A 23,051-nucleotide genomic window follows, 5' to 3' on the forward strand; every position below is an offset into this window, starting at 1 on the left:
CAGTTATAGGATAGATGTGATCCAAAAAGGAAGGAGGTTTTAGAGATATCTAATGCAGAAATCAAATGGGTTTGGGCATCAGAGCAGAAGACGAGGCAGTGCAAGGTACATACAATCTTTGGAAGCGCACATTATCAGTCACAATATCATATGTCACCGGTATTTAGAGTGAGAGCAGCCCGTGACTAACAATATATGTTCAAACGCATTTGGAAAAAAGTGTCTGGAAACAGTATTCAAAATAAGGAGACCTATATTGAGCCCCACCAACAAACATGTGGCAACGTTGCTCTCAACAAAGAAGCAAAGATAAAGCTCTGCAAAAACCCTGCCTCAAAAAAGGAATGTGTACAATGGGAGGTTAGTGTTGGTACACAATCTGTCTTAATATTCACCAATCACTGCATTCGACAGCTATTTAACCAGGATTTAAAAGAATGAACTTTATTTGCACTCGATCAGTTTAATAACGCTCTTCAAATATCAAAATGAGCTTAGAAAACAACTTGTAATAGAATGTTTATTACAACCAACACGCATAACATTTTAAAATATATTATACAAGATACGTTTCTTTCATTCAAATTGGATGAAGTAGATGAATAAAGTGTCAAATGCATTTTTCATGTTGATGTTTCAGTGCTACAAGTGTTCATAGATATGTTGTGTGTTAAATTAGTGAAATAGTATAAAAAGTAGAATTTGTTTGTTACTTAATTCAATTTCTTTAATTTCAAACAATACATATTTTTACACCTCTATGCTATGTATAAATCATATTTAAAATCATCTGTAAATGTATAATTTATATACCAAAATAATTTTTCAGTGTCTGAAGCATACATAAATATAATTTACTCGTTCATTTTGAAACATTTGTTTTGCCATCTCTGATCTTAACAAAAAGGCAATTACAAAAGTCTGATTCATTTGAATAAGTCATTCTGTCATTAGGAAGGAATGGGCAAAGGTTCAAGATATGTATGATGTCTTTGAATCCTGTCCAGCAGCTGCAGAGCCACAGGTTTAAATTCTGTGCTCCAACACATGTTGTGATATTCTCTCAGATCCTCATCACAATTGCAATCCAATGCAGCGTCATCATCTGTGGTGGTAAATTCAAGACAGGGTTAGTATTTTTTGGTTATGTTTTACTTACTTTCAATTTATCTTTACCAACAAAAAATATTTGAATACAATAATACTAAAATGTTGAGTGCCTTAATTTTCATAAATATAAGTAACTAAACTACAGATATGTGATTTACACCATACTGTCTGGTGTAATTAAACTCCAACTGATGAAAGAAATAAATTATACTCTAGCAAGCTTCTTTCTAACATTTTGCTGTCCATGCACTGGTTGAAGAATTGAGACAGAAAACCCGATATTGCTTTTTGTTTCTGTATCATGGAGATCCTTACAGCAAGTGCACCAGTTAAAGGCTGAAAATTGTTGGAAAAACATTGGAAATAGCGAAACATTAAACACCAAGTTGTAGGAAATTGTGTTACTGGGTGAGGAGGTGGTCAAACCCTACTCAAGCAGCAACCACAACTAAACCCCAAATTGACCTGTGCTTTACCCTCTGTTAGCTTGGCACAAAAACAGTCAGGCTTAATTTAGAGGCAATGTGTTCAGTATTTATGCAGCACATAAACAGTAACAAATGGAAAACACAATACAAGAAAAATGCTGCACCAATTTAGAAAAATAGGGTAAAATGTAATACATTATTTGACAGCAAAACAATAAATATCCAATCAGTAGAACCGGAAATATGCAATTAAAAAAGTTTAGCTAAAAGCTGTGCTTAAAAGAACAAAACCCAACTGTGGTTGCCTGGTCACGCTGCACAGAAATAAAGACACAAGTTCAGGCCAACAGTGATGGAGTGTGGGCCGGATACATGGACCAAGTTAGTCCTGCTGGGAAATGTATCTTAAACCCTGGTTGCCAAGTGTGGTACCGCGCAGCGATGGTCCCAAGGAGCGATGCGAGGTCCGACTTGAGGATGCAACATGTACCCGCGGTTCCGATGAGCTGCAAGGTCTGCATCAAGGAGGGTCACGCAGCGGTGGTTCTGATGATCTGTGATGGCTGCAATGCGGGGTTGTGTATGGTTGCGTCACACTTCATTGGTTCCAATGAGGCACTGCAAAGAGAGGTGTGGGATTGCGTCACGCTGCGTTGGTTCTGGTACAGACCACAGCTGGGCAGGCAAAGCACCTCTAGCCTAATTCTTAAGGGTTCAGGATTGGAGGGGAACCACTTGGAGGGCTAGGACTCACAGCAGGCAGAGTCCAGGTGCAGGGGTATAGCCCTCGGGAGTCACTCTGGTGGTCCTGGGTTCAAGATGCAGGTCCAGTCCGTCTCACTCAGGTAGCATGGCAGGCCTTCTTTCTGAGTCTTCAGCAGGTCAAGAACTGTACTGAAGAGTTGGGTCTGAGAGTCCAATATTTATACCTGGTTCCCACTTTTAAGTGGGAGATGCTTCTACAGTCCTCCTCCTACAGAGGTGTCTTGAATTTCCTGCCTCCCTGCCCTGGCCCCAGTTTGTCTGGGGACATAAAAGACTGGTCTAAAATCTTCTGTGAGTGTGCTAAGGCAGTGTCTTTGTGATGTGAACAAGTATGGTAGGTGGCAGCTCCTCCTGTCATCCTGACAGAGATGGCCCATCCTGACAATACCCATTCCCTCCTTGTCTCACTATCTAGGAATAATACACACATGCCAACTGCCAGCCACACTAAGTCATGTGACCCAGGATACAGGCTGAACACACCAAAGGTTAGGACAAATAATGGCAACTTTCTAAAAGTGGCCTTTTCAGAATTGGGACTAAAATCCAACTTCACCACTAAAGAGGGTACATGACTTCCTTACTTGCTACCAATTGAAAGTTATCACTTATTAAATGTAATAAGGCAACCCAATGTTATCCTATGGAAGCAGTAGGCCTTAGAGTGGTGAAGAATGAATTGAAGACTTTTTCACTACCAGGACATGTAGATTATAAGTACATGGTCAACCTTTTAAATATGATGCACACTGCCCTATTGGCTGTTTAGGGCCTACCTTAGGTGTGATTTATATGTATTTAAAAGGAGGGTTTTGGCCTGGCAAGGGGTTTATTATCCCATGTGGAAATTACAGTTTATAGTTTATACTGCACATACAGGCTGAAATGGTAGGCCTGAGACATGTTTAAAGGGCTAGTTAAGTGAGTAGCACACTCAGTGCTGCAGGTACATGTAGTACCACTTTACTAGGGACATACACATAAATTAAAAGTGCCAATTGGGAAGCCAATGTTACAATGTTTCAGAGAAAGAGCACAAGTACTTTAGCATGTGTTAGCAGTGGTAAAGTGTGCAGAGTCCTAATGCCAGCATAAACAAAGTCAGAAAAACAGGAGGATTAAAAGCAAAAATGTTTGGGAAAACCAGACCAAGGATTCCAACACAAGTTCAAGTTTAAAAGCTTTATTCCGTTGAATTAATCAACCATACCGCATAACAGTATTTCAAACATACAAAAAGAAAAATACCTTCAGTTGAAACAACTACATTCATATAAAACATCCATAAAATAAAAACTGGCACAGATTCAATAAACAGTGGATGCAAAAAATAGCTTTTCATAAATTCAACTAGAATTCCCAGCACAAGGTCCAACAAGGGAGCATCATAAAGTGCAATGTGCAGAGTGCAAAAAGGTACAGAATCCAATATTAGCTGAACATACAATCACTGGTTAATAACAATGGATTTCCTGACATTAATAGCCTTTAGAAAAAACGATGCCAGATGGAAACAGTCCTGAATCCTCCATACCAATGAGCAGGTTCATAGCATCCTGCGGGGATCTGATATTATACTTTAAAAAGATAGGTTTTAAATAAAAAATTCTAAAACTCAAATAAAATTTACAAAAAAGTAGAATATGGAAGCAACTTTGCCGGGAAGCTCCATCACATGGACATGGAAGGGTGGTACTCTGCTTCATTTTAGGAAAAGCTACCAAGTGATGAGCTATGCCTAATCTTAGACGTGTCAATACATATCTGTGGGAAGCATTTGGTACAAAAGTTAAATACGGTTGGAAACCCTTTACAAGTTCCAGTTGCCAATAGTATATAACTGTCGATTGTTTCTCAGTTATGCAGGAGTGAGATGCCCTTTTAGCCTCCAGAAAGGCTGTTTTGATCTCAGATTTTGATATGGTATCTGTAAAACATGGGTCCGAACGTGTATCACATTTAAATAAGGAAGTAAACCAATAGCAAACCTATTTAATCCACGGTATTTTTTTGCTATTATCTAACCTTAAACAATCTTGAATTAAGGTTTGTGTAAACGCCGTCTCTTCCTTTCTCCATATAGATTTTCAGAGGAAGAGAGGGCGCATAGCCGCTAGGTCTGAGATATAGTCTAGACCTACCTCATTATGGATTAATTCAGTAGAGGCAGAAGGCGGAACACATAATAAGCGTTTAAGGAATAGGTTCTCTTCATTAAGTAGGGAATTTTTTGTACAGTGTCCCCAAAGGCTGCCCCAGCTGCTCAGAAAAGGGGGTGGTGATGAACAGAGTGTCTGAATTAAGCAGACCACTCTTACCCAGTCCAAAGATCAGGGATTGATCCATCACCGTTATTTAGCTCACTGCACCATCCCAGCTCAGAAACTGGCTATATGCAAATCAGTCTGTCCCTGGCCCAGTGCATCATGGGAACAGGGCAGACCAAACTACCAAGCCAATTCTTCACCGGAAAGGAAACAAGCTTCCGGGGACCGGTTTCTGGCATTTCAGCCGTCGTCGGTCCGGCTTGCTTGAATCCTGATGGTGCAGTGAGCAAGGGACTCATGTCTGAGTATACCCTGCCACACCTATAGTGGCCAAAAACGATTCAGAAAAGGGGGTGGTGATGAACAGAGTGTCTGAATTAAGCAGACCACTCTTACCCAGTCCAAAGATCAGGGCTTGATCCATCACTGTTATTTAGCTCACTGCACCATCCCAGCTCAGAACCTGGCTATATGCAAATCAGTCTGTCCCTGGCCCAGTGCATCATGGGAACAGGGCAGACCAAACTACCAAGCCAATTCTTCACCGGAAAGGAAACAAGCTTCCGGGGACCGGTTTCTGGCATTTCAGCCGTCGTCGGCCCGGCTTGCTTGAATCCTGATGGTGCAGTGAGCAAGGGACTCATATCTGAGTATACCCTGCCACACCTATAGTGGCCAAAAACGATTCAGAAATCAAGCAAGCCGGGCCGAAGACGGCTGAAATGCCAGAAACCGGTCCCCGGAAGCTTGTTTCCTTCTCAGTATAAGAATTGGCTTGGTAGTTCCCATGCTGCACTGGGCCAGGGACAGACTAATTTGCATATAGCCAGGTTCTGAGCTGGGATAGTGCAGTGAGCTAAAAAAAAAACGGTGATGGATCAAACCCTGATCTTTGGACTGGGTAAGAGTGGTCTGCTTAATTCAGACACTCTGTTCATCACCACCCCCTTTTCTGAATCGTTTTTGTCCACCATAAGCGTGGAAGGGTATACTCAGATGTGAGTCCCTTGCTCATTGCACCATCAGGATTCAAGCAAGCCGGGCCGAAGACGGCTGAAATGCCAGAAACCGGTCCCCGGAAGTTGTTTCCTTCCCAGTATAAGAATTGGCTTGCTAGTTTGGTCTGCCCTGTTCCCATGATGCACTGGGCCAGGGACAGACTAATTTGCATATAGCCAGGTTCTGAGCTGGGATGGTGCAGTGAGCTAAAAAACGGTGATGGATCAAGCCCTGATCTTTGGACTGGGTAAGAGTGGTCTGCTTAATTCAGACACTCTGTTCATCACCACCCCCTTTTCTGAATCGTTTTTGTCCACCATAAGCGTGGAAGGGTATACTCAGATGTGAGTCCCTTGCTCATTGCACCATCAGGATTCAAGCAAGCCGGGCCGAAGACGGCTGCAATGCCAGATACCGGTCCCCGGAAGCTTGTTTCCTTCCCAGTATAAGAATTGGCTTGGTAGTTTGGTCTGCCCTGTTCCCATGATGCACTGGGCCAGGGACAGACTAATTTGCATATAGCCAGGTTCTGAGCTGGGATGGTGCAGTGAGCTAAAAAACGGTGATGGATCAAGCCCTGATCTTTGGACTGGGTAAGAGTGGTCTGCTTAATTCAGACACTCTGTTCATCACCACCCCCTTTTCTGAACCATATATAGCTGCTGTCACACACCTGGCCTTAAAAAAAATACACCATATCATTAGGTCCACGATTTCCTAATTTAGCTGCAAATATAAATATGCCATTGGCTTTCCTCGACATTTTAGACCTAACGTTGGCATGTTCTTGGGCCCAGGTTCCATTTCCTGAGAAAGTCACTCCCAAATAACAAACAAATTTACCACCTGGACCCTATATTCGTCAATAAAAAAGGGCCCAGTCAATTTGGGGTGCTTACCACATGCCATGATGAAAGTTTTCATTTTATTTATAAGAACTTCCTTTTATCAATAAATAATTTAAAATTATTAATAAGGCGCTGTAGTCCAATGGGAGTACAGGAGAGTAAAACCGCATCATCGGCGTATAAAAGAATTGGTACGGTTTTCTCAAAAATCATAGGGGAATCAGCCGGAATTTGCCTCAATGCTGAATCTACATTATTAATGAATAATGAAAATAATAATGGTGCCAGCACACATCCCTGGCGGATACCACGTTTAACATTAAAAAAAGGAGTACATTCTCCTGTATGTCCATACCGCACCTTACTAGAAAGTTTCTCATATAATCTTGCTAAACAGAAAACAATCTCTTTGGGGCATCCATTTCTAATAAAAGTGGCCACAGGATAGAATGGTCAACCAAGTCAAAGGCACTACTGAGGTCAGCGAAGCATAAAAATAAATTATCTTCTTTTGCTAGGGTATATTTAGTAATCAATAGGTCTAGGTAAACACATTGTTCCATTGTGCCTATGCCTTTCCTAAACCCATATTGGACTTCTGAGAGGATCATATTATTGTTCGCCTAACTTTCAAGTCTTTTAAGTAAGATCCTACTCATTATCTTAATAGAAGAGTCCAAAAGGGAAATAGGACGATAGTTGCTCAGTTCAGACTTTGACCCTTTCTTATGAATAGGTATGATTATTGAATGGCCCCATGATAACGGAATTAAATCCTCAGCAGCGGTATTAAAGACTCTAGTTAGAATTGGGAACCAGAACTCCATTTCATTCTTATATAGATCAATTGGCACCCCATCAGGGCCCGTTGCCGTACCCCCCTTGCTATTTAATAATCCATCATAGACTTCCTCAATATCAATCAACAGGGGTAATACAGGCCAAATAGTATCATTTTGAGTAAGTAAATTGATATTTAAAACACTCCTATCTGGATAATTAAAAATGTTGGAAAAATGTTCCACCCAGGCATTGCAATTGACTAAAGAATTTAATTCGGGAATGTGGTCGTCCTTCAAAAAAGGGCAATTCACTGTTTCCCAGAAAAGTTTGCTATTGTTACTATCCGCTACTAAACTCAGTTAATCCCAAGCTTCAGTTTGAAGCTCTACCTTTCTGCCCTTGATAGCTAACTTATATGTGAGACGTAAGTTCTTAATAATATCCAATTGTCTCGGTTCACTACTCAAGGCCTTTTTCAGATCCCGTAATGCCCTGGAACAGTTCAGATCAAACCAGCCCACATTATGATTTTGATTTCCTCTGTATGGTTTACATAAGGAACCTTCCACAACCTTATTTATCTTGGAAAAGTTAAAGAGTATCATTTTCGCATTAATATCATCTTCAAGACACATTTTAATTTCTTCCCTACAATCATTTATAACCTTACGTTGGATATCAATAGGGATTATTCAAGCCTATTTAATCCGTACCCCATTGGGTCTACATGGGGTTATGTGTAAGCCATGTGTGACATTGGCTATGATTTTTATTCCCCAACATAATAAAGACATAAATATGTTATTATGGTCACTTGTGGCCTGAACTTGGATCCTGAGTGTAGAATGGAAACATCTTGCTTTACAAGAAATTAACGTATGGCCAATGTTAGTTACTGCATTCCTTCCTGTAAAAGTTGGACATTTTGCATTATTCCTGTCGGTCGCACATATTAGTAAATCCAAATTAAATTTAGCAATAACAGCGTTAGGGGCCAACCCATATTCACAATGGGGGAAATGCATGTAGTCCTCTTTGTCAATTTCCCCCCTCCTGAAACCACATACATTTGTCAATGGGAGGGGGCATACCTGAACATTAAAATCGCCAACCAAGACGATAACAACCAAATTCCTAATGGTACCAATCATATTGTCAAGTTCTTTTTCCAGGGCATGAACCACCGTCCCTCGAGTGGGATCAAACACATTATTATAGAAATTAAGTAGGATTACATCACTGCCCTCATAAGATTGGAGCCACCTTATCGGACTGTGTGGGCCGACCGTAATACAACGTTTTACTTTACATATCCTCAACTTAATAGAAATTAAGATCAAAAGGCCGCCTTTGGCTCTTCCGGATGTAGAAGCTGTGGCAGGCAACCAGTAGAAGGTAAATCCCTCTACATAAACTGGGTCTAAGCTCCATGTCTCTTGGAGACAAATGATATCATGTAATTCAGAGGAAATAAAATCAGACCAAGACGGGGTCTCTATTTTATTTCTTATACCTGATATATTCCATGCAGTAATTATATATCCGCTGTAAGCGGGCTCATCCCCCGATGTTGGCAAACACACTTCCTGCTCCACAACAATGTTTGATAATATTGGGCTTTCTATAATACTATAGGGGTTACTAGTTGGTATGACAGTCTCCAGAATTTCTCGGGGGAGCATCGAAATTGTTTGTCCTCACACATTATCATTTCGGCCCCATGACTACTACATATCTCAGTACACTTCCCCTTTATCAAAAGGCCCTGGACGGGCTGTACATTATAATCCTTTCCCACCCATTTGGTTTTCTGTACTAAATACTTGGGCTGGGCAGCCTTACGTCAATCGTTACTATCCAGGGAGCTCAACGCCTGAAATCTATCGGCTACAGGGATATTAAAACGGAGTTGTTTTCCAGGTGGGGGAATGACCAGGCACGTATTGGGATCACTGGTTATCTTTAATTATACTAGGCATCAAGTGTCTGTAATAAAACCCTAATGGGAGGAGGATAATATTCTGGTTACTTATCCTGGACATTGGTGCATTCTCTAGAGTATTACATGCCCACCTAGGCGAACGAAAGTTAATAATTATGCAATCCTCTTCAAAACATTTGTTAAGCGGGCTTATCCAACCAACTCTTCGGGTAGTCAATATCTGGTTGACACCCTCCATGGGTTAGCCACAGTTTTTAGATAGCCAGTGGATAGTTTTGTTTTTTAACATATCATGATTTTCCACCTGGCCAGCCTGTAACTTAGGTATATTGGATAGGATAGCAACATAAACTTCGCATTCCGGGGGTAAATTAATGCGTTTAGGTGGTAAAGTATCCTCAGAATTCAACTTGGTATCCTGTTTATTCAAAGGGCCAGATGTAGGTATCTCATCTGACCCTGTCCCTACTATTGTCTTCTGTATCCGAACTGAATCATCAGGGGCGGTGAATCTTTTGGGTCTTCCCCTTTGTCTGGCGATCCCCTTCTCTATTATTAACACTCAACCAGGGGCGGATTGGCAAGGCGGGCATTCGGGAATGGGCCAAAGGGCTGGTGCCTCAGTGCCCTCTGTGGGCCGTTCTTTCTCCCCTGTCCCAGTCCACAGAGAGTGGACTAGGAAAGGGGAGAAAAAAAAACGGCCCACAGAGTGCACGGGGACAGAGACTGAGAAAATGAAAGAAGCCTCGCTGTGCGGCCAGACAGCGATTGTCAGCTGTGGGCTCTCCTTCACCCCTACCCTGCCAAGCAATCAAGCTGAGGCTGGGCTGGGGAGGGGTGATTGTTTGCAAGAATCGGCCTCCCTGGGGGCCAGGTGTTTCTCAGGCCTTTGAGCCATTTGCACCTCGGCCCCCTGGCGCCCATGCAGCCCAGAAATGGTGTTAGTCTTAACACCTCGCCCACAGCCCTTCACATTCAGGGCATAGTGGGCGAGGAAGAATGGGTCTTGCTGTGGGGGCCTAGCGATGTTTGGAATTTTTTTGTTTTACTTATTTATTTATGCGATTTTATATAGCGCGGACTTTACCCGAAGGTGTCAGAGCGCTTCACACTAGGAACAGCAATAATACATGAGGAGAAAATTATAAGTGGACAAATTGCAAAAGCAAACGTTAAGTTACATGAATCAAAAGTGACAATAGTGAGCAACCAAAATACAAGAGGAGCAAACGATACATTACAGGAGGAAAAAGAGATACGTGTGCAGGTTACAAAAGCATACAAAATACAAGTACTGCAATTAATGGCAGACACTCCAGCACAAGAACAAACGATACGTAGGCAATGGTGGCACTTGTGCAAGTATCTAAAGCAAACAAAAGTGAGAGGAGCAAACAGTGTGTTACAAGAGAAAAGTGACGTATGCAAGTCACAAAAGGGTACCATACACAGGTTCAAGGGTAATACTACAGTAAATGGTAAATACTCAAACTGCCAGAACACACTGGGAAGGCACTTCCCATGCACCAGCTTCACCTCAGCCTCCCCCCTGGCTACCTGGCTACCTTGGATGACCCAGAAAGCTGTGTTTTGTGCTCCCCTGCCAGGACATTTTCCCAAGGCCTGGAGGGTTGATTAATTTACTAATTGCAGGGGCCTTATCTCTGTTCATGTGCTCCTGAGCTGAAGGTCTGGGAGGGCTGAGTAGGTTAGTAATAGCAGGGGCTTTGCTGCTTTTCAGGTGCTCCTGTGCTGGAGGGCTGGAATAATTTTGTGACAAAAAGGGGCCTTGCTATTTTTTTTAGGTGCTCAGCATGTAGCCATTGTCACCTTGGCCTGTGTCGTGTGCAAGAACAGTATCCTCCCACTTTCATTCCTTGTCTGTGCAAATAGTGTTTCATGAAAGGGCACGCCCCTTGAATGTGGGCCACGCCCCTTAAATATGGGCCACACCTCTTGAATGTGGGCCACTTTTTTCGTCAGTGCCCGGGCCGAATTGTGATCCCAATCCGACCCTGCACTCAACTCCTTTGTGGCCAAAACAACAGAATCAGTTGTCAATACCCTAGCTTCGTCTAGAAACCGGTCCATTCTTCTAATTTGTTCTTGTTGCCTCTCACTGACTTTATCCATATTTCCCTCAAACGTATGTACTTCTTTTATCAGAAATTCCAGTTTGTCATATAGTGGTCTGAGAAGTTCTGTTATTTTCCCTGTAATAATTTCTAATGTTACATTGGGATATGGGGGATCAGTCTGGACCTGTCTTGTTAAAAAGGGGGCTTGTAATCCATTATTGTTCGCTTTTCCGTCTTTTCTAATCTTAGAATTGCCCTGACTAGTTAATTTCTTTCTACACCCTACTGTCTTTTTGGGGGATGGTGGGGTAACAGGAATCGATAAAGTAGGTGTTAAAGATATCAGTGAATGATCAACATGTGGTTTTCCAGCCAGATCGACGTCACTCAGTATATCAATGCCTGTTTCATCTATTGCAGGGGTATTCATAGTACGGCCCGCGGGCCGCTGACGCCCCGCCTGGCCTTCACTGGCGGCCCACGGACCTCTTTGCCATACGAGTGATACACATACTCGTGTATGTGTAGGTGTTGCTACCTGTAAACAGAGAAGATGGCCACATGCAGGAGCATACGTAGTGAATACTTATTCAATAGGTATTCACAATGTTTGCTCCTGCGGCCATCTTCTCTGCTTATGATTGCCTCTGATTGGCCTGAGCTTTTGTAACGTCACACACTACGCACGGCGCGAAGCACAGGCCCTTTAAAAGTCAGCTGTAACTAGCGCTGATACAGCTGACTTTTAAAGGACCTTTTAACCACATGGCTGCTGCGGGGATTTTTGCGCTGTGCTGCAAATTGCCATTTTGCTGCTGTCATGACGAGCTCAGCTCGTCATCAGCACACGACACCCGTGGGTGATGACGAGCTGAGCTCGTCATCAGCATCGAAAGGGTTAAGAAGATTCCTGTGTACCGTGGTGTCGACGTCGCCGTCCTAGCAGCCTCGGAGAATCTTCACATCATCTGGAAAATCTTCAGCATCACTTTAGCTGCAGGTACGTGTAACCGCGAGCAGTGCTATGGGTTTATTTATTTATTTTTATTTTTAGAGTTTTCTATAGCGCAAACTTGAACCGATTAGGTTATCAGAGCGCTTTACATAACACCAGTTCCGTTACATGTTATCACAGCAGTTTACATAGAATCAGTTACGTTACACATTTCAGGAACTTGAACCGATTAGGTTATCAAAGCGCTTTACATAGCACCAGTTCCGTTACATGTTATCAAAGCACATTACATAGAATCAGTTACGTTACACATTTCAGGAGCACATTTCTTTTTGTTCTAGTGAGTAGGGTTATCTCTTCACACGGGGGAAGGGATACACCTGGCTATATTCCAACAGTCACACAGGCGACTAGTCGTTACAGCTCTAACTCTAAACACAGGGAGGGGGTACACATGGATACGATCTAAGAATCAGGGATGCAAGGGTATGGAGAGAAGGGGAGGCACAACAGGGAGGGAAACATTTGAGGATCATCCACGGGGAAAGGGTTAAGGCCAAGGGCATGGTAGGAGGGCTAGAGTCCAGAGAAACTGGCCGAAAACAGCAGCAAAGTGTCGGTCAGGACATAACAAAAGTCCAGAAGTCCAAGAGAGAAGGTGGGAGCCCAGATGGGAGATGAAGCAGAGGGAAGAAACATCTGAGGATCATCCACGGGGAAAAGGGTTAAGGATGAGGGAGTGGGAGGAGGGCTAGAGTCCAGAGAAACTGTCCGAGAACAGCAGCAGGGTGTCGGCCAGGACAGAACAGAAGACAAGAAGTCCAGGAGAGAAGGTGGAAGCCCAGGTGGGGGACGAAGTTGGAGGCCAGCCGCAGGTGCGTCGCCATCCTGGAGAGCCTGCGGTCATCCGGCTCGGTGGGCAGGAGAGTGCGCAAGGTGGTGGAGGTGGAGGTGTTGGTGCGGTCACGCGTTGGCCATGGGGCGCTGCCCAGGCATGTTAAGAGCAGGACCCGCGTGGTGGCCATCCTCGCACTGCGGTCACTGGCGGCCGCCTTCCAAGGTCCAGGCGAGTTGCAAGGAGGGTGGTGCGAGGGGGAGCCGCCGCAGCACTAGGGGCCAGCCGTGCCCCCCTGCCCAGATATGTTAGCGGGAGGCTCCGCTAGGAATCAGCGAGCAGCCAGCGACCCTACCTCCCGGGTTGTTGTCGTCAGGTGGCAGATCAGACGTCCGGCAGATCGCAGAGGCCGATGCAGGCGAAGGTCACCGCCAGGGATCCCTGAAGAGGGCTCACCCCTGCAGGCAAGAGACACAGAGAGAGCCTGCGGGGTCGCCCATGGGAGAGGCAGCAAGCGCTGGGGCCAGATGGTCAAGCAGAGGCGCCGATCGATAGCTGGAAGTCACACCGGGCCGCCATTTTAAGGTCAGGCAGGCGTGGGAAGGCAGATTGTAACCGGGGCCACCCCCGGTGCCTTGCCGCTACAGAGGCCCCCGGAGACTATCCTCAACTAGAGGCAGCCCCTGCGTCCCTCAGATTTCGCCCGTCAGCGTACCTCCCACAGAGAGTTGAGGTCATCGGCGCTCTCATCAGGGCTCCGGCCGCCATTTTGCCCGCGGCCGTCCTCTCCTCGCGTCTCCTCACAGATCCAGCCGCTACAGCGGCGCCAGGAGCGATCGGAGCAGCCCCGCAGGTGCCCTGCACCTTCCGCGTCCGATGGGTGCCGAAAACAGCCCCTGGGCCACTGGGGAACCGCCAAACCAAGCTCCCGAGCAGCGCCGGAGCCGGGAGCCGAGATGGAACACGACCGCCCGGCTCGGCTCCGCCCACTTACTTTGTTGTAACTGAATATTAAATACATTTTGCTGAAAAATCCCATTTTCGGCTTGGAGGGAAGGAATGCCTGATTCCCGATTTGTAAAGGTCATAATGTCGAGGGCAGTCACTTAAATACAACTGGCAGTTGCATAATGTGGCAGATGCATCGTGGCAGGTCTAGAATAGAGCCCAACAGCTCCTGGAAACTGTTTGTTTGTTGCTCGCCAAACATCCGGCAGTACAGTCATGGTGCAGTATTTATTTTATGACTAACTTCCTCTGAAAACTACCGTTTGTGAATAGGAAAAACATATATTGATGCAGAGAACGTCTTAGCCCCAACCCCAAGTTTATGCCCATCCCCCAGCTGCTTGTCCGCTAGTTTTGCCCTAAACATAAATGTCAAGCCAGACATACCTTCGTTATCCTCAATGTGCACTGGCTCTGCTGTTTGGGGGGCACATGTGTGTTTGTGTTTCTATGCCCGCCTATTGCCAAATGATTTGCCGACTGATATGTCCCCAAATGGCAGACAGCATTAAGAATAGGAGCATATTATGTTGTTCAATGTCTGCAGTGCGGAAAATTCTAATGTGCTTGCCATATGCAACTGAATATTAGATTAACTTCTATTCTTTTTCATGTTGAAATGTTGAAATCATTATTGAGATCAGATATGGCGTTTTTAGTGGTTAATAGCCCTTTCCTCATTCCTAACATGAAAAGTACATTGACGCATTACCTTTGTTTCCCTGCAAATGCATTTAGAAAACCCAGCTACATTGCAAAACAATTGCTTTAGCTCTGCTGATGTAGGAGACGGTTATCTGCAAAGGGTTGTATTTCTGTCACTGATGTTCTGTCCCTGAAAAACAGCGAGCTCCTACCAAAATGCAAGAAGTGACTGCAAATGTTGCAGAGTGAAAATGTCTGTTGTCATGAGCCATCCAGAACTGTCTGAGGCATGATCTTTTCTAGAACAACAAACTGCATTCTTACATCCGTGTTTGCCAGAGGACCTGTTTGTTAGCAATAATGTGAGCAAGCATAGGTGATGTATGGTGAGAATTTTTTACCTGGAAGTCGTGCGTGTTGTGTCTTGTACTCTCATGTCCTAAGTCCAGGGCTTTAAGGGGGATGAAAAAAACTAGGGGGTCTCTCAAAGGGGCGTGGCCTATGTCTTTCCATCTCTGTCTCTGCAGCATAACAACATGCAAAATCGCCTGCTTTAATGCTTCTTCTCGTCCACCGCAGCGTCTTCTCGCCCCAAAGCCTCTTCTCTGCCTGAGGCCCCGTCTTCGCCACTTGGATTTGGCCAGCAGCAGCTCCATCACCACATCTGCATCCATCTCCACAACCAGCTTGATTTCCATCACCCTGTAACACCTGCTCCACCCAAAGGTTGATCTTCGCACCCGGAGAGGTAAGCACAGGATCCTATTTTAGTAGGCAATTTGATGGTCTCATCTGTTTCTCCAATTGTCTCTTCCTTACTTTCCCTGACTCTATCACCCTGCGCCTTTTCTCAAGACTCTCATCATCCCTCTTTCTCCCCACCTGTCTCACATGCCATTGTAATAATGTTAGATCAATACAGTAACTCACATATTATAAATGGGAGTGGTGTCACAGACATTACTTGCAGTAATATTAGTGAGCTGCTGCTGTGTTAGAATATGGAAAACACTGTTACTAGCCAGGATTATAAAATGTAAACATATTTAGAATGTAGGAGAGTGCACCTGTGCACTTTCAGTGACTGGGCCAAAGACGGCAGCAAGCTCTCAATTCATTGCAATCTTTTCTTTGTGAAGTGAATTGCCGCTGATTGATGGGTGCATTTTGGTTGATCCTGTTTTTAGGTAGCTTTGTGCGTGACCTTGAATGTTTTATGGATTAAAGTCCTGCCAGCTTTGCCTTGCATCCTTGTTTTTATTTTCAGCTAGCTGGAGATATTTAAGAATTTAGCAAATCAGCTGTCAGAGAGGGCAAAGTTGAGCTACAATGTTTTGATAAAATTGTCAGATTAAGCAGCAGATGATGTATTATGTGTCAAATGTGGCAGGGCCATATTATTGTGGAAAACATTTGCAAAGTAGGGTATTTTCCCATTCATGTTTAAACTGCTCTTGTGGAAAAAGGGATGAGAAATACTGATGACAGAAACTGCATGTGATACAAATGGCTTGTGAATCCACTTTTAAGCGTAATTGGAACATTTCGGTGACTGGGAACATATTCCACTTTGTGAATGTATTTGAATGTCAAGAACTCATATTAAACTGTAAATAAACATGTGTATCCATTGGTTGAAATACATAACGTAATAAGTTGTATCTGGGAAATGAAATGAGGAACAAATACTAAAAATCGGGATGTTTTTCTGTTTCTGGTCACACCTGACTCTGCCCACTGGCCAAATCTTCTGGTTATTCCTGCCCTCTGATTTTCCGCCCGCTCTACTAACCCCCACCTGAAACCTCCACTCCCATCGCCCATCCCCTCTCTACAGGCCTGACCATTGTATCTGAGCCTTTCAGATTCCTTTCGTTTGACAGCTGCTCCACACCAAATAGCGCTGTCCAGATTAGCTCCTTCCATATGTGTTTCTACTCTGTATCATTGTACTGTGTGCATGCCATTAATTTCAAATCCCTATTGAGTGACACATTTCCTGCATAAACCACTGGCTTTAGGAAAGCCTCCTGTTTTTCATGTACAGGTTTACCCATTAGTTTGTATGTTTAAACAAAACATTACTTTGGTGTTGCTCACAGATCTGTGCGAGAAGTGGTGTTGGTCCATCGGTCGTGACGTGGTGTCTGTCCAGTGGTCGTGACGGAGTGTCGGTCCATCGGTCGTGGGGCGTGTCGGTCCATCGGCGGTGTCGGTCCATCGGTCTTGGGGCGGTGTCGGTCCATTGGTCGTCCAGTTGAAAATCAGATTCCCGGTCCTTGTTACTTGTTGCATAGTAATGAACTAGCTGGAGAGCTCCGCAATGGCCTACAGTCCAGTTTCCAAGCCTTGCAAACGATCCAGAGCGATACAGAGTGAACACAGGACCTTCCAGGAAGCATGGGAAGAAGAGTACTTGTTTGTATAATGTCCAAAAGAAAAAGCCACCTGTTTGCTTTGCAAAGAGAAAGTAAATGTTCTTAAGAGGCACTACAAAACGTGGCACTCTGGATACACTGCGAACTTCCCACTGAACTCAAAACTGCGCTCTGCAAAAGTGGCATCGTTGAAGCAAGCTCTTCTTTCCCAGCAGAAGATCTTCCTTTGCCAGATGAAGGAATCTGAGGCTGTAACAGAAGTGTCTTTCAAAATATGCTACTTGCTTGCTAAACATAAAGAAACATTCTCAGATGCAGAGCTGGTGAAGCAATGTTTCCTTTCAGCAGCCGAAATTTTATTTGACAACTACACTAATAAAGGCAGCATTTTAAAGGAAATCGGTGCATTGCAGCTATTGGATTCCACGTGTGCACGCAGAATAGAGGCAATGGGACAAAACATCCAGGAGCAGGTGAACCAAGCAGTGAGAGAGTCACCAATCTACAGCATTGCCATGGATGAGTCCACAGACATAGATGATGTGGCCCAGTTATTAGTTTGGGTGAGGTATCTGGACCAATCGCTTCATCCCAAAGAAGAGCTCCTGTGCCTTCTACCACTGCAAGGGCACATAAGAGGAGAAGATGTACTGGACAGCATGCGCAACTACTTTGAAACACATCATATACCACTGAACACTTTTGTCAGCATAACAATGGATGGGGCTCCTGCCATGGTAGGACATGACAGAGGCTTCGTATCTATGCTTAAAAAGAAGCTCATAGGACAGACTGTGCTGGACTACCACTGCATTATTCACCAGGAAGTACTGTGTACGAAATTAAAGCATGGAGAACTGAATAATGTCCTAAAAGGTGCAGTGAAAATTGTTAATTTTATCCGTGCCAAAGCTCTGAACCATAGACTTTTTAAAGCAATGCTGCATGAATCTGAAGCGGAATATACAGACGTCTTGATGCACACCGACGTGCGTTGGCTGAGCAAAGGGAAGGTTCTTGAGCGGTTCATCGCATTGCTTCCTGAAATTGAACTCTTTGTGAACAGTAGAGGCCAATTGTTCCCAGAACTAACAGATGTGAAATGGCTTATTATGCTCCATTTTCTTTCAGATATTTTCACACATTTTAATGCTCTCAATTTGACCTTGCAAGGTAAACAGCAGCTTGTGTGCTCTATCATGAATGGTATTTATGCTTTTGGAAGTAAGCTTGTGCTATTTAAAGAGCAACTGGATGATAGGGACTTCACCACTTCCCAAAACTGCTAGCTGTGATGCAGAGGTTTCCAGATGCACAAGACATTCTGTCAAACCTAGACTTTGGCGCATGTCTTGAGGAAATTTCTGGGGAGATCAAACAACGATTTGCTCAATTCAGAGCCCTCACCCCTCTGTTCAGGCTGGTTGAAAACCCCTGGATGGTGAGTACACGAAATCTTGATGTTGTTGCCCTTAATGGTATGGAAAGGGCTCAAGCAGAAATAGAGCTCATTGACATGCAGCACAATTCAGCCCTCAAAGCATCTTTTTGCGGCAACCACCAGAAGAATTCTGGAAATTTGTGCCCTCTGACAAGTTTCCTCTTCTTTTTACAGTGGCCCAGAAGGTAATTTGTAGGTTGGGTCAACATATGCTTGCGAATGTTCATTTTCCACAATGGGACTGTTGGAAAGCAACCTCAGAAATAAGCTTATAGACATACATCTGCAGCAGCTCTTAAGGCTTGCTGTTTCCAACTTGGCACCAGATTACAGAAAACTCATTGAAGACATGAAATGTAAAATAAGTTCGTAGTGTTTGTCTTCAACATGCCTGTTTTTGGGACTCTGAAGCCTGTGCTGAATATCCGGTTACTGTATATTGCCATGCAATCCCACTTAAGATTGCTATTGTCTGCTAATAAAAACATGTTATAAATATGGGCTCCATGTAGTTACAACTGCTTTGGAAATACAGCATTGTCTAGTAATGTTTTGAAACTGCAGTGATTTTTTCCCCCCTCTAGCCCCGCCCCCACTGACCCCCCCCCCCGGTGCGGCCCTCGGCCACAAACCACACTTTAAATATGGCCCCCGAGAGAAAGTTTGTGAGTACCCATGATCTATTGTTAATGGACTTTCCATAGAGACTCTTGACCCATCCTATGCTTCTTCCCCTTATCACCCCCCTGGGGCTAGGACCTATAGATAAGGGTCTCTCGGCACGATCAATTTCCTCAGAGAGTACATTTACCGCTCTTACCAGATAGGAATCTATAGTGGTACATAATTTTTTGATCTCCCTTTTGTTAGTTTTCCTCCTTGCCATCTTAAAAAAACAATTACAATACAATTAGGTACACATTAGGTGTCTACTTCATTTATGCACTAATAAACCAGCTTAAAAATGTCCCTTTAGGTAAACCAAGAATAAGATACCAAGTTCCACTTTGCACTGTTCAGACGGGTGGCCCAGCCCGGCCTCCTCCGGCCACTGATGGGCAAAGACGGGCAAAGGCGGGCAAAGACGGGCCCGCCCTTGGCCGGGACTTCGCCCGGCATCGCTCGTGCGTCCCGTGACGCAGGAGTTCTCTCCTCCCTTTTAGCACCTCCTGGCGCTAAGGGTCACAGTGGCGGCGTGCACACCGCGAGTACTGCCGGGAGATGGAGTCAGGCGATGGCGTGGGATGATCGATGATGGCAAAAACAGCCATTCAGGGCAGGCTGAGGCAGAAATAAACAGTGCTCCTGTGGGCTTTCTCTGCAGCACACGGTAAGTGGCCCCGCTCCCAGAAGAGCTCCAACACAAGGTCAGCAATCCCATCAGGAAATCTGATATAAATGCAGAGCATCAGTAAATACCAGTGCTGGAAAAGCTGACCAATAACTAGACAGACTGAAATACCTGGATAGAGTAGCAACATTCTAAAATGCTTCCACACTATGCCTGGCTGAAATTCAATCACAGTTATCAAAATCTGCAATACCCAGAGCGATATGATGATGGAGACTGCTGCTGAGAAATTCATATTAATGGTTCAAATGCAATTACTGATGATCTCTGCAGCATTTAAGGGGAAAGATGGGGTGTAACAGAAACAGGCAAAAGACAATCAAGAGTGCTAAGTCAAGGGGGGCGTGGCCAACAACATGCCCGAATAAGTCGTGAGCCTCTGCTGCTCCGGCGAGCCGAAGTGATCCGACAAGCAAAGAGGTGTCCAGCGGTCCCGTTTTTGTCGTGCATCACAATCTAAGGATCCCCTAAGGTCTGGAGAGTGCCCAGGAACGAGGGAAGAGTCACAGAGGTATCAGCAGGCAGGAGAACCTCGAGACTGCCCCGGAAGCCGCGGAGGTTTAGGCAAGATGGCGGCATCCTAGTACCGAGGGAGACATAGACGGAACTGTGATTGCTGGCGGCGTGATATAGCGGAGGGAGCCCGGACAGAACCTTCTGGTCCTCTCGGTGGGGATCCGACACCGAGCTGTGAGCCGCTAGACCTCGTGCAGAGCGCTGAGACACGGACCTGGCTGCGGGAGGAGCTGTGGTGGTAGGGGCCAGAGTGTAGGTTCGACAGGAAGAGCCTGACTGGCGGCGCGGAGGAGAGTCTGCGCCCGCCCCCAGCACTGCGGAGAGGAGAACGGAGTTGTTGCTGGGCAACGGCGGCACGCATAGCTGACCCCGGGGGCTGGTGGAGTCCGGGGCTCAGCTGCAGAAGGAGATTGGAGGGTGCTGGAGCCCGAGCCTGAAGGGAAGTGAACACGGTTGAGGAGGTAACGCAAGGCCTACTGGACTGGGAGGCGTGCAACGTGACTATCCTTCTGGGTGCACCCCTCCCCCCCCTCCGCCCGACCGCTTGAGGGGACCGCAGGAATAAGAGGGGCATCCCCGGAGCCGGGAACTGGAGGTGAGAGCTGGGGGTCCAGAGCTGCTGTGGGGAGCATCGGTGTGTCGGCGGACGTGAGGGAAGGGGGTGAGCCTGGGACTTGCGGGAGGCCTACTACTTCTTCCACACAGCCACGAGGGAGGAGATACGGGGGAGTAACGCCCTAGGGAGACACACCTGAACTGGCCGCGTTGGACACCTGCTGGTGGACTGAGATCTCTCCAGCTGCCCTGTCTCTCGGCGGGCCCCCAGGGGGTCGGCGAGAGGGGGAGTGGACTTGAGAAGGAGGGCCATGGGCGGCTCTTCGGCCTAAGATCAGTGCAGCATGGGCAAAAGGGATAAGGACCCTAAACCCCCAAGGCAGGGGACACTAGACCGATATGCGACAGTCCCCCCATCCTGTGACTGATTCGCCTGGAGCGCGCTCTGACACGGCACTGTTGATGGGGCCATACAAGCGTCCCGAGACGACATCCAAGCATCTCGTGCGGCCCTGGAAGAAGAAAGTAAGGGAGGTGGGTTCAGAAGTCACGCTACTACGGCAAGACTTTCGAAACCTGACTGAGCAGGTGACGGAGGCAGAGACTAGACTCGGGGAGTCCGAGGACACCATTCAAGCCCTAAAAAAAGATATGGCGGGATTCCAGGCCTCCCATAAGCAGCTCCAGTGGAAGGTGGACGATGCAGAAAACAGGGCCCGTCGTAACAACCTTCGCTTCGTAGGCTTTAGGGAAGGAATTGAAGGGGCTAATATGGCAGAGTTTTTACACTCCTGGCTGATGCAGACTTTACCGAAAGAGAAGTTCTCCAGTTGCTTCGTGATAGAGAGAGCCCATCGGGCGCTGTTGGTGAAACCACCGGTGGAGGAGAGACCGCGGCCGGTCATCGCTCGCTTTCTAAACTTTGTGGACCGGGACATGAGCCTAAGGGAAGCCAGGAAACTGGGAGATATCCGACTGGAGAATACGCAGATTATGATCTTCCCAGACTACAGTCAGGAGGTCCAGAAATAGAGGCGCTCCTTCGACGCGGTGATGGTTAAGATGAGAGAGTTGCATATTCAGTATATGCTGCTCTTCTCAGCGAAGCTGAATGTCATATACAAAGAAAAGGTTTACTTCTTCCCACACCCGGAAGATGCGTGACAATGGTTGGAGGAGTGCCCCCCTGACGAGACCGGCGACTGGGATGCGGAGAGCGACTGAGGACGGGGCCCGCATGGGAGACCCGAGGGGGACATCGAAACCGCAGCGACTACGGAGAACACGAGGAAGCAGGAAGCTGGCGACGACGCCTTACCCTACGCAAGGATCGGTCAGTCGACAGCGGCGGAACATAGCCTCTTTGGATCCTGGAGGGTTGTCGGGCTCCAGATTCCGCTGCCTAGCCAGGAATGCCAGGTCGGAAGGGGAGGAAGAGCCAGGAGGGAATTCGTCAGAGTGAGGAGGCAGAGGAGCAGTCGTTACATCCAATGTCGCATTATGCAGACGATCTCCTCATGTATATCACCCACCCTACTACCACGATCACAGCGGTGTTCTCGGAGCTGGACAAATATGGAGCTCACGCAGGTTACCAGATTAATTGGCACAAGTCCATTCTCTACGACCCAAGAGGGGGTACGGACTGGTCAACCCTGCCTGGGAGACTGCAGACGACGGGCGAGGGTTTTTTGTATTTAGGGGTTTATTTGACAGTAGACCTCCATCTTTCCTATGAGAGGAATGTTAGGCGGGTACTAAATAACTTTGCCGAGGACGCGGCTAGATGGAGGCTGCTCCCCCTCACGATTATGGGGCGTGCGGCCATGTTTAAAATGATAGTGCTGCCACGGTTTTTATACGCCTTACAGAATGAGTGCTTTCCTCTCCCTCGTAGGGTTTTCCAAGACATAAAAGCAGAATTGATGGCCCTGTTGTGGTTGGGGAAACAGGCTCGGATGGCACTGGGGACCCTACAACGACACCAATACAATGGGGGAATTTCCCTGCCGAATATTGAAGCCTAATACTGGGCGGAACACCTGGTACACATAAATGATTGGTTGCACGCCCCGGCAGTCCATCCCACTTATGCCCTGGAGAGGAGTGCTATGGCACAGCGCACATGTCTATATTATCTCTATGGC

The 23,051-nt window shown here is 46.0% G+C and overlaps 1 protein-coding gene across 2 annotated transcripts in view; it reads right to left on the minus strand.

Annotated features, from left to right (window-relative positions):
• Positions 1–428: 428 nt before the first annotated feature.
• Positions 429–23,051, minus strand: part of ARMC2 (armadillo repeat containing 2) — a 553,174-nt gene continuing 530,551 nt past the window's right edge. For both annotated transcript variants that reach the window (XM_086926679.1, XM_086926680.1), the window contains exon 18: positions 429–1,105. In XM_086926679.1, coding sequence (XP_086782805.1) covers positions 951–1,105 — 155 coding nt within the window. In that variant the 3' untranslated portion in view covers positions 429–950. The remainder of the gene's footprint in view (positions 1,106–23,051) is intronic.

This window comes from Lissotriton vulgaris, chromosome 6 (genome assembly GCF_964263255.1).
Source record: "Lissotriton vulgaris chromosome 6, aLisVul1.2, whole genome shotgun sequence".
NCBI classification, from domain to species: domain Eukaryota; kingdom Metazoa; phylum Chordata; class Amphibia; order Caudata; family Salamandridae; genus Lissotriton; species Lissotriton vulgaris.